The sequence below is a fragment of the Camelina sativa genome, chromosome 19, assembly GCF_000633955.1.
Source record: "Camelina sativa cultivar DH55 chromosome 19, Cs, whole genome shotgun sequence".
Taxonomy (NCBI): domain Eukaryota; kingdom Viridiplantae; phylum Streptophyta; class Magnoliopsida; order Brassicales; family Brassicaceae; genus Camelina; species Camelina sativa.
The window spans coordinates 20,057,724-20,070,207 of record NC_025703.1 but is presented as its reverse complement, the minus strand read 5'-3'; the positions used below and the strand labels follow the sequence as shown (position 1 = coordinate 20,070,207).

At 31.0% G+C, this 12,484-nt stretch overlaps 2 protein-coding genes across 2 annotated transcripts in view; both read right to left on the bottom strand.

The window, feature by feature from the left end:
* LOC109130748 lies at positions 9,836-10,634 on the bottom strand. The gene has a single exon (XM_019240719.1). It carries the CDS (start codon positions 10,540-10,542, stop codon positions 10,336-10,338), a length of 207 nt encoding a protein of 68 aa, XP_019096264.1. The 5' UTR covers positions 10,543-10,634; the 3' UTR covers positions 9,836-10,335.
* LOC104766740 (secretory carrier-associated membrane protein 1-like) overlaps positions 11,011-12,484 on the bottom strand; it is a gene marked incomplete in the record, with an annotated part of 3,608 nt that continues 2,134 nt past the window's right edge. Inside the window, 8 exon segments of the mRNA XM_010490681.2 lie at positions 11,011-11,323; positions 11,422-11,487; positions 11,569-11,617; positions 11,692-11,759; positions 11,843-11,888; positions 12,085-12,178; positions 12,263-12,325; positions 12,422-12,484. Coding sequence (XP_010488983.1) covers positions 11,237-11,323; positions 11,422-11,487; positions 11,569-11,617; positions 11,692-11,759; positions 11,843-11,888; positions 12,085-12,178; positions 12,263-12,325; positions 12,422-12,484 — 536 coding nt within the window.

Below are 12,484 nucleotides of genomic sequence, written 5' to 3'. Positions count from 1 at the left end.
CATGTGATTTTAATTTTAAGGATAAAGAGAAGAAATACTTCAATATTCATAATCATATTCATTGTTCTAAGGTTGTTATTTTTTATAATATAATTTCAATAAAAAATGATAAGTAGGATGGAAGCTATATTTTTGTACTTCAGAAGTTAGTGTTACTTCTTATCATTATATACTCGATTTTACATAATATTTTTAACATTTAAGATTTTTAATATGTTTCGTATTTAAGATTTTTTACATGTTTAATATTTGTTTGAAAGTTTTTTTTTACTAAAACACATCATATATATTTACACTTGATAGAAATTTCATGTTTATTTTTTTTTTCTATATATGTTTTTTTTCTTTTTCTGATTTACGTTTTAAATAATTTTTTTTTAAAATAATTTTATATTTTTATCGTTTAATATATATTTTTTGTTTCTTGCAGATGAATGATTTTGTGTAAGCCTATGTTGATTTGATCCCATCTTCCAAGCATTAAAAAATATTAACACTAAATTCTCAACAATAAGAAAATCCTTCTGAATTAATTTTATATTGTATGATTTTGTGATGAACGAGATTGATATGTCATTATCCTTTTATTTGATATGTAATTTAATGATGAAATATTTTTTTAATTTTTTTAACCATAGTGTTCATAAAACATAATATATAACGTTTATTAAATTATTTATCTATATATACTAAATTTACTATATTTTTCACTATTTTTCAGTCAAGATGGAACTGGATAAGATTTACCACCCGTAACAAAATTACGTTTAACATTTTCAACAAACAAGAGATGTGTTTGATTTTTGGTACAGTTATAGTATTCTTACAAAACACTGTAAAAGAGTGGCCAACTAATTTTTATGAAAAAATACTACTATTATACAATTAAAATTTTATGACCTAAAAGGGTTTAATATTTGATTGAATATAGGTTTTACCATTGTTTTTGAAATAATTTAATTTACCAATTAAGTACATATACTTTAAGAAACAATAATTAAAATTTTAGAAAAATCCAGTTTATTTATGGTATTAAGACGAGAAATAATATATGTAAACTGAAACGGGTAAATTTGAATAATGAAAAACAATATATTGAATGATTTTTTTTAAAAAGGACATAAATTTTAGATAAAAGTACGAAATAAAAAATATAGATAGATAAATTCAAGTGTTAAAGCTTTCACTAATTTGGATAAGGATTGACTATGCGACAGGTAGTTAACGACTTTAGAACGGGCACTTTGAAAATTTTGGTATTTTTGAAAAACAATTATATATTTTTTGAAAATTATAATTTTTTGGATAATTTCAAATAACTAAATAAAAAATATTCAACGGAGAAATATGGTATTCCGTCTAAATTTCTTAGCCAATGTCATTTAGTAAATATTATTTAACGAGTAATTATTTAAAACAAAACGAACATAAGACAAAAAAATTCTGATAGATACGGGATGAGATAAGACTGGATGAGACAGGATGAGTCGGGACGAGAGGAGATGGGTTAGGAACTGAGGGGATGGGACGGGGCTGGACGTGTTTCCCGTTCCAAAGTAAATACCTTTAGGGTTAAATTTTTTAAAATTTACATGAAAAAGAATGCACTTGTGCTATAGCACCCATGTTAATATAATTCTTAGTCATTTTACGAATTTAAAATTTGTATCAAAATATTTTGTCTCGTGCTGTAGTACGGNTTAGTCATTTTACGAATTTAAAATTTGTATCAAAATATTTTGTCTCGTGTTGTAGTACGGGTTACTACATTCAGACGGGTATTTTGAGAATTTTTGGTATTTTTGATAATATTTTGAAAGTTTTGAGAATTATAATTTCTACTAACTATAGAAATTAAACATACAAATGAAGAATACATGTATTTCGTCTAAATTCTTAACCAAAATTTATTAATAACATTATTATATTGATATTCAAAATAAAATGGTTATGGGACATAAAATTTCTAATGGGATGGATCAGAACGGGACAAAATTATTTATTACAGTTTACATTTATATGTTTTTATATTATTTATTTATTTTTTTTGAAAAAACAAAAATTGTAAACTGTAATATAAATTCTCATATTATATTAGATTATACCAAATTTTAAGCTGGATTTTTAACGTATATTATTTGATTGCATGTCCTATAATTATGGTGCTAATTGGTATAAGATTCTATCATATAATTATGAGATTTATCAAATAACAAACAAACTTGGTTACCAAGTATTAAAAAACTGTGATATTTTGACATATTTAAAATATATATTACGGGAGGAATAAATTTACTATATTATTGGAGGTATAAATTACTAAATTTTGTTCCCAAAAAAAAAAATACTTACTTACCTTTACTTACTAGATTGATATTTACTAAATTTTGATATATTTAAAATATATTATTTCTTAATTACTCACCCTACTAAATTTCAAAAATCATAATCTTGCAGTTTCCATAATTCTCCAAAATTTAAATTAAATTGGATTAATTTTTTAAAATTTGGTAACAAACTTTTTATAAAATCAAGGATATTTTAAAATTAATACTAATATATTCCTTTTTATCATCAATCTCACTTTTTAATCAAATTCAAATTTTTGAATTCGATTTTTGGTTTGTACTAATCTGATAATCAAAAATCTTTGAATATAGACTAATAATTAATATAGAAAGCTGATCTTTTTCAAATCCAAATTATTAACTTTAATAATATATAATTTATTATATTCAAAGATTTCTCCACAAGTTTAGCAATACATAAAATATAAATTAAATGTATTTGATTCAATAATAAATGTTACACCATCAGCGGTTATATTAACGAAAACATTCTTTAAAATTAGTTATCAAAATCTAAAATCTCTGCATAAAAAAATGAAGGAACAAAACAATTTCATCATAAATGTTGCGTATCTACAACGGCTATCAACTACCAAAATCGCATAACTAATTTGGAAAATACATAATTGATTCATTACATGGTCTAAATATTTAAAATAAGGCAAATAATCAAAATACATTACAATACTTCATAAACTTAAGTTTTATTCTATGGCATATTGTTTACTTATACCGTACCTAAAAATTTAAAATTAAAACATAAATTTCTACCAAGGACTGAAAATCTTTAATTATAAGATTTTTTAAATATACTCTAAATATAATCGGAATTATATTAATGTTTATGGACATAATTTCATATCAGAAAATGTAAATTAAATTCTGATTAAAAGTCCAATCTATTTATGATATTACGATGAGAAGTAGTGGACATGAGACATAAATAAGTTATTTGTATAATAGAAAACATTTTACATTAACGATTTTCGAAAAAAGTTTGACTATATGACATATAAAGAACTATCTTGAAAAAGGTATTTTGAGAATGTTGGGTATTTTTAAATATTTTGAGAGTTTTTGAGAATTATAATTTCTACTAACTATATAAATTAAACATTCAAATAGAGAATACATGTATTTTGTCTAAATTTCTTAGCCAAAATTTATTAATCACTTTATTATATTGGTAATTATTTAAAAGAGAATGGTTAAAGGACATAAAATTTCTAACCAGATGGATCGGGACGAGACGAGTTGGGATGGGAATAGACAAGATTTAACACCCGTAACAAAATTACTTTAACATTTTAAACAAACACAGCTGTGTTTGATTATTATTGGCAGATTACAAAAAAAAATTGTATATTTTCCAGTTAATGAAGATGATGATCATTTTTATTTTTGGTACAAGTTGTAGTATTCTACTTATACACTAAAATATTGACAAAACACCGTAAAATAGTGGCCAACTAATTTTTACGGAAACATACTACTATTATAAAGTTTATATTTTACGACCTAAAAGAGTTTATTATTTGATTGAATATATGTTTTACCAAAATATTTTTGAAGTAATTTAATTTACTAATTAAGTATATATACTTAAAAAACAATAATTAATTTGTGAGATTTATGGTACTAAGACGAAAAATAGTATATGTAAACTAAAACGGGTAAATTCGAATAATGAAAAACAATATATTAAATATATTTTTTTAAAAGGGACACAAATTTTAGATAAAAGTAAGAAATAAAAAAATATAGGTATATAAATTCAAGTGTCAAGCTTTCACTTACATGGAAAAGAATTGATTATGCGACATGCAATTAACTACTTTGGAACGGACACTTTGAAAATTTTGGTATTTTTGAAAAATAATTATATAATTTTTGAAAATTATAATTTTTGAATAATTTTAACTAACTAAAAAAAATATTCAACGGAAAAATCTGGTATCCCGACTAAATTTCTTAGCCAATCTCTTTTAGTAAATATTGTTTAACGAGTAGTTATTTAAAAGAGAATATATATAAAATAAAAAATTCTAATGGATACAGGATGAGACGGGACGAAAGGGAATGGGGTTAGGATGTGAGGGGGTATGACAGGACTGGACATATTTTTCTTTTCAAAGTAAATACGCCCTAGTTTAAATGTTTTAAAATTTACATAAAAAATAACACAACTATGTTTATCACCCGGGTTAATATAATTTTTAGTCATTTTACGAATTTAAATTTTGAATGAAATATTTTGTCCCGTCCTGTGGCACAGATTACTACCTTTAGACGGATATTTTGAGAATTTTGGACTTTTTTGAAACTATTTTGAGAGCTTTTGAGATTATAATTTCTACTAACTGTATAAATTAAACATACAAATGGAGAATACATGTATTTCATCTAAATTTCTTAACCAAAATTTATTAATAACATTATTATATTGATAATTATTTAAAATAAAATGGTTATGGGACATAAAATTTCTAATGGGATAGATCGGGACGGGACATGATGAGATGGGACTGAACGAAATTTAATATCGTGTAACAAAATTACTTTAACATTTTCAAAAAACGAAGACTGTCGTTGATTATTATGGATGGATTGCAAAATTGTATATTTTCTAGCTGATGAAGATGATGATCATGTTTATTTTCGGTATGGGTTGCGGTATTCTACATATACACCACAATATTGACAAAACACCGTAAAAGAGTTGCCAACTAATTTTTATGAAAAATACTACTATTATACAATTAAAATTTTCCAATCGAAAAGGGTTTATTATTTGACTGAATATATGTTTTACCAATATTTTTTAAGTAATTTAATTTACTAATTAAGTATATATACTTTAAAAAAAAGTAATTAAATTTTGAGAAAATTCCAGTATATGTAAACTAGAACATGTAAATTCGAATAATGAAAAATAATATATTGAATAGTTTTTTTTAAAAAAAAGGGACATAAATTTTAGATTAAAGTACAAAATAAAAAAAATATAGGTAGATAAATTTAAGTATTAAGCTTTGAAACGACCCGACCCTTTTTTTAATAATAAATAATAAATAAATATTCTACAACTAGTGGTCCCATACCCACTAGTCACCTAACCACAATCACACTAAACAACGGAAATAACAATACCAAAAAATATTCAATAATCCAATAACCAATAAATAATAACCAGTAATAATTCCAATCATAAACTAATGATCCAATCAACATAAACCAGAGAACCATCAATCCTAAACAACATTCTAGGACTCAACTCTAGCAACATAACATAAGCCAGACAACCAAGCGAGCCACTAGAACATCCTCCTCTTCATTGCCTTGATTCTACGATCACACTTTGCCTTTACCTGCACCACAAACACAAATTGCAATGAATGAGTATTTTATAAATACTCAGTCAGGAAATCCTCATATCTACTTGGCTATACACACAAGCAATAGAGACATCTCTAACCATCAACCAACAATCAACAATCAACAATAACAAACCAGGACTCTGCATCGACCGACACGAAGCATGCATCGACCGACACGCACACTGCATCGACTGACGCATGCTCGACATAGAACAAAAACCCTAGGTTTTATGCGCCGTCCTCGCACTTGCATTGACCAATGCACATGCCGAGCATCGTTTTTCCCCGAAGCTTCTCGCCGGATCTTCGTTCCTACAACCACAAAACTCGATCCCAAGCCACAAGAAACCTTCCTAACGTCCCAAATAACATTCTAACAAGCCAAACAACAAATAAACAAGCAGATCAGAGAAATCTCCAGCTTAGATAAGCCATGATCATGCACTTACCTTTGCCAAGACGATTCTGAACCTCAAACGAGAAAGAAAACACTTCCAGGAAGCTCCTACAACGATCCCAACTACAGATCTTGTGACAACCCGTCCCGCGGATCCCACTAGCCCACCGCTAGCCGTCCAAACGGACCCCAAGCTGGCCCTGCAGGGCATCGATCCTAACCCCTCACTGTGGATAGGAACTATTCATCCAAATCCACCAGTAGGTTATTGGTGCGCCAGGCGTTCCTCGAACCCTGGTCCCCACCCTTTAACAACCTTCCCACAGGACATGCTGTCACCAATTGACCAGAGGGGTTAGGATCGATGCCCTGCAGGGCCAGCTTGGGGTCTGTTAGGGCGGCTAGAGGCTAGTGGGGTCCGCAGGATGGGTTGTCATATAAAAATTACATCGACCGACGCACAAAGTGCATCGACCGATGCACATGCCGAGCATCAATTTTCCCCAAAGCTTCTCACCGGATCTTCGTTTCTACAACAAAAAACTCGATCCCAAGCCACAAGAAAGCTTCCTAACGTCCTAAATAACAATCTAACAAGCGAAACAACACATAACAAGCAGATCATAGAAATCTCCAGCTTAGATAAGCCATGGTCCTGCACTTACCTTTGCCAAGATGATTCTGAACCTTAAACAAACAAGAACACGCTCCTAGAAAGTTCCTACAACGATCTCAGCTACAGATCTCTACAGGAAACGCCACCAATCACCAGAAATCACCAAGAACACTCAGGAACACTTAAGGAACTTTTTCTCTCTTTTCTTTTCTCTCAAAAGCAGCTAAACACGACTAATTGAGACAAAACTCGAGTTAAGGGTTTTCCTAACCCAAAACGCAACGTTTAACTTAAAATCGTCCGCAGAAAACCAACCTTGCATCGACCGATGCAACCTCTAAACCGAGATTTTCGGTTTGCGAATCTTATAGATCTCTACAGGAACAGCTTCCAATCTCCAGAAATCCTCAAGAACACTCAAGAACACTTTTCTCTCTTCCTTTACTCTCAAAAACAGCTCAACACGACTAATGAGACAAACATTCGAGTTAAGGATTTTTTTCTATCCCCAAAACGCAGCGTTTTACTTAACTCGAACCGCACAAAACCGACCATGCATCGACCGTTGCATCACCAGCATCGACCGATGCACATCCCAAACCGGGATTCCGGTTCGTGGATGTTACAAGCTTTCACTAATTTGGATAAGGATTGACTATGCGACAGGTAATTAACCACTTTAGAACGGACACTTTGAGATTTTTGGTGTTTTTGAAAACAATTATATAATTTTCAAAATTATAATTTTTAGGATAATTTCAACTAACTAAATAAAAAACATTCAACATAGAACTCTGGTAACCTGTCTAAATTTCTTACCCAATCTCTTTTAGTAAAGATTGTCTAACAATTGATTCTTTAAAAGGAGACAAATATAAGATAAAAAATTCTGATGGATATGGGACGAGACGGGACGAGACGAGACGAGACCATAATGGATAAGACGATATAAGATGAGACAGAATAAGATATGGCAAGAGGAGATGGATTAGAACGTGAGGGGATGGGATGGGACAGTGACGTGTTTCACGTTCCAAAGTAAACACGTCTAGGTTTTTTTTAAAAAAATTTACATAAAAATAACGCACATATACTGTAGCACCCAGGTTAATATAATTTTTAGTCATTTTACGAATTTAAAATTTATATGAAAATATTTTGTAACGGATACTACCTAGTGGATTATTATCTAGGTTGTCTCTAGGTTAATCGTTAACAACACTCACTAAATTGCAGTGGGTTAATAACGTCGAAGTTATTATTCGGTCTTTGCATGATGAAAATTTTGCATATTTGATATATTTAGTTGTAGCAAAGTCCATTTATGGATTTCTCTATGGAGTGTGTTTGTTTTTAGGCTTCTAAAACTGGGTTTTGTTTGGAGGCTACAATGGGGCAAGATGTTTATTAAATATCTGGGATAATGACTTTGTTGATAGTCATTTATAGTGCAGTATTACAGTTGGTAGCTTCGTTAATAGTTCAATGACATTGTTGATCCATAAGTTCATATTTTTTTACTTTAAAAATACCATATAAATTTAATAAAATATTTCTCCGCACTTCAGAGTGCAGGATACTATCTAGTATAGTACAATAGTATTTTTTTAAGGACCACTATACTCTCAATTATTGTTATGATGAACGGCCATAAGTTGCAATATGTGTGTTTATGGCTAACATAGTGACTAATCTAATATTTTTTTGTTATTATTATTACTAGGTGAATACCCACACTTAAGCACGGGTTGTTGTTTGTAAATTTGTTTTAAAAAAATTACCTTGCTTTTTATTAAAAATTGTTTCAAAAAGAATTATGTTGTCTATTGCTGTTTTTAGTTTTTGTTATTTTGTGTGCTTTTATGTAGTTAATAAACTAAAATATATTTAGTTATAACATGTATGGTAAGATTCATCTTTGACTCAAAATATCAATTATATTTTTTTCATATGTACATCTGATTATTTCGATACCTACAAAAAACAATATAGGATTTACTGATACAATTCTATGCAATTATGTTACTTATATGGTTAATGTTTCAAACTTACTTAACTTGATTCTAAAGAAACAATTCTTATTCTATATATTCTCTCATGTTCTAGTACTCGAGCTACATGCATCATGGTTGGCTCTTGATTAAAACCTGGATTGACATAATTTAAACAACATATGTATAACTATCATTTACTTATTTGCTTCATGAGTTTTCATATGAAAGAGAAAAAGAAAGCTAAAACTAAAAAGTTATTTCAGTAAACACTTTTATGAAAGTGTGTCATGTCTTGAATTTATTGGTACATCTAACGTCTCCATGTCATGTTACTAACTTACCATAATGTATTAAATTGAATAGAGAGAAGGTCATATACATATGATAATTATTATGTAGATCCCAAAAAGAAATTAGTTATGAAAATCAGTTAAGTGTGAGATTAATGAAATTTTTTATTTTCCTTCACTTATATCATCTCCAATGGTTATCTATTTTTGCCTATATAATAGATGAACTCTATAATAAAGGTGAGTTTTACTCCAACTTACCTCTACTCTCACCTCTAAGATAGAGATTGCTATTTTCCTTCTATTTATAGAGGAACCCTATTTTTTTTTACAAAGGTTCTTTTATAAATAGAGGAAAAAATAGCAATTTCTATTTTAGAGGTGAGAACAGAGGTGGATTGGTGTAAAACTCACCTCTATTATAGAGTTTCTCTATTGTAGAGAAAAAATAGGAAAAACCATTGGAGATGGTCTTATTTTAGTTAAGTTCTTATAGAAAGTTTTTATTATTATAGAAAGTTCTTATTTTGTAGTCCTCTATTATTATTATTATTATTATTATTATTATTATTATTATTATTATTATTATTGAAAAAATATTATAGAATTATACGATTTTAATGAATGATTGAATAAATAATTCCAAAATTTAGATTACAAACTATAACTATATAAGCAAATTTTAATTGAACTTTACTAAATGGAAAAAATGTTTCAGGTTATCACATTTACACATTGTTGTATGTTTTTATTACAAATTATGGTACTACTTTTTTAAGAGTGCTTGAAGAAAAATTATTGTGCAAGTAAGTATTAGTACATACACGTCTTTTGCCTTTATTATTTAGTACATACTACCTACTAATCATTTGTCTCTCTCTTTCTTAGTTTACTTAAAACAGCTCTTGAAAAACAAATTTTATCATTTAGTGATCTAAATAAAGAAGAGAGAGAGAGAAGACGCCTTGAAGGGTGAAAGCTGTGCAGCAAGTTGTTGGATTATTCCTTCGTCTTGACTCTCTAGGGAAGCTACGCACATCACGTTCATGTGGCTTTCTGCTTTTTCCTATCAACCAAACTTGTTTTGAAGAGACTTTTAAAGTAAATGGATCGCTTGCATTAGTAAGAAAGAGAGAGAGACAAATGATTAGTCAGAAATAGAGACAAACGAATAACAAACTCATCAGGACTAAAGAGTCTAAGACTCTAAGGTAAGCTATCAAGCGACATACAATGGCAAGTAGCTTTGTTGATAAAAAAAAGTAAAAACAAAAAAGAAATGTATTAACACGCAAAACGTCGATTCATCAGACTCAGTGGTAAGATTTGAGCACAGCGCCGCAGAAATGACAGACGATAGCCTTCCAAGCTTTGCGGTAAAATGGAACCCCACAGAATCTTGTGGAGGTTCTCATGTCCGCAACCACTGCTCCACCTCCGCATCTCGAACACAACCCGGCCGCCGGCTTTCTCCCCCGGACTTGCTTCCTCTGGTTTACAAGGAAGCAGAAGATGGCCATTTCTTTTATTTCTTCTTCTTGAATGTTGTTGTGGTATTTTTTGTTAGCACTTCAGGTCTTGGGGACAGGGCTTAGTTAGTTAGTAGTAGTGTGTGTGTTAAATACAAGTTTGGGAGATATCCAACCGTTTGGATGGGGGCCGCGTGTCACACACAGATACAGCTGGCTCGCTGACCTCCATTGACTCTTTTTTTCTTTTCTTTTAAATATTCAAAATTGACATTGAATTATATCACCACTTGTGCAACATCTTCTCATCACTCTCAACTGCTTGACTATTTAATACCACAGAAGCCCATTTCCTCATTTACTACACCCATTGACTTTACAACAAAATAATACCTAACTGTAAGGTCACCACCCCATACGTACTTTAGTCGTCGTCACGTATGTATTGGGGGTCAAATTCAAAAGTCCTAGAGAAAGGCGTCTGTGAGTGGACATTGTTCACTTTTTAGGCACAGTGAGGATTTCACAATTTTAGAGCTTCTTTGAAAGATGAGTAATATGAAAGGTTTTAAGTACAATATGAAAAGATGGATAGTTAAATGAAATTCGAGGAAAACAAAGGAGAAGTGAGTGGCGGAGTAAGTAAATCCCCCTTGGAAGAGGAGAGGATCTGAAAAGTTAACTGTTTGTATGTTAAATTGGGGGAAAATGGGAGATGGGTTAAAGGTGTGAATGTGGTCACTGGTCAGAGAGCTGCCATCATTGCTCGTCTGGTAGCCTCTTGCTTCATCTCTGCTGCTTTCCCGCTCCCCCTGAAGTACATGTACACTTGCTGTTCCCACACAAACAGAACAACTTGTTAACCACTTCTTCCCTTTTTTACGTACGTCAAATCTAAAATGAATAAGTGATGCAGGAAGTGAGGGAAACCTGAATAACCCAGATGCTCACGAGTGACTCCAGACAGAAGAACCCAAACCCAATGAAGTAGAATATCTGCCATCCCACCAAAAGTTAGCCAACTCAAAGTACGTACTACAACAGTTTTAAGTTTTTTTATAATAATTTTCAACTTACCCCGACCAAGATATTCCCACTCAATACGTCGATAGCCGGCAATATTCCTCTGCATAACACAACAATATAATATCATTCCACCTCTTCCTTTTGTGTGATTTAAGGAACTATTTTGTAACTTACGTCAGAGATTTTCCCTTGAAGATAATTGGAGGAGCCACCGCCGCAAACACACAAAACCCTATGTGAAACTGCAGTCGTATTTTAAGCTTTTACTCACTTCCACTTTTTGATGTGTCAAAACCCATTTAAAAAAACCAAACGCAAAACTCACCAAATACGTGAAGAAAAACCACCCAAACTTCAGAGCACTATCAGTCCTGCACACAACCAAATCAACCCACATCTCATTCGCATCCAAATTTTGACACTTATTAAGATGCTATCTGGAACTTCACTCTTTTTTTTTTTTTTTGTTGCACCCCTCTTAATAAAGGAACACACCACGCAGCAGCAGCAGATAGTGTGCAGTATTTTAAAAGAACAATCTTAAGTGGCATGAATACGCGCATATACCTCATGGCACGATAAAGAGGGCGATACCACATAACATAAGCTCCAGGAACCCCCGATATGAAATAGATAATAGCTAGAAACCATATTGTCGGACCTACACCCGAAGTACATAAGTCAGCAGATTGGCATCATACAGGCTCAGTATACATGGCAACTTTTAACTGGTTCCAAGACTAACCTTCTCCCTTAATCCACGCGGTGGTAACTGCAACAATGTTCCATAGCAGGCACACCACAAGACCTACGACCAAACAGTAGAGATTACTAATAACTCAAGAAATCCACCTCTGTTGCAACTGGAGATGGGTTGATCTCATTTAAAAGAGAAAGCACATACCCAGCATTGATGTGAAAGCAACATATTGGATTCTCTGCAGATGGATGGGTATCTCATTTGAAA

Coding starts and splice junctions, on each gene's coding strand:
- LOC109130748 (XM_019240719.1), bottom strand. CDS start 10,542: ATGGCCATCTTCTGCTTCCTTGTAAACCAGAGGAAGCAAGTCCGGGGG.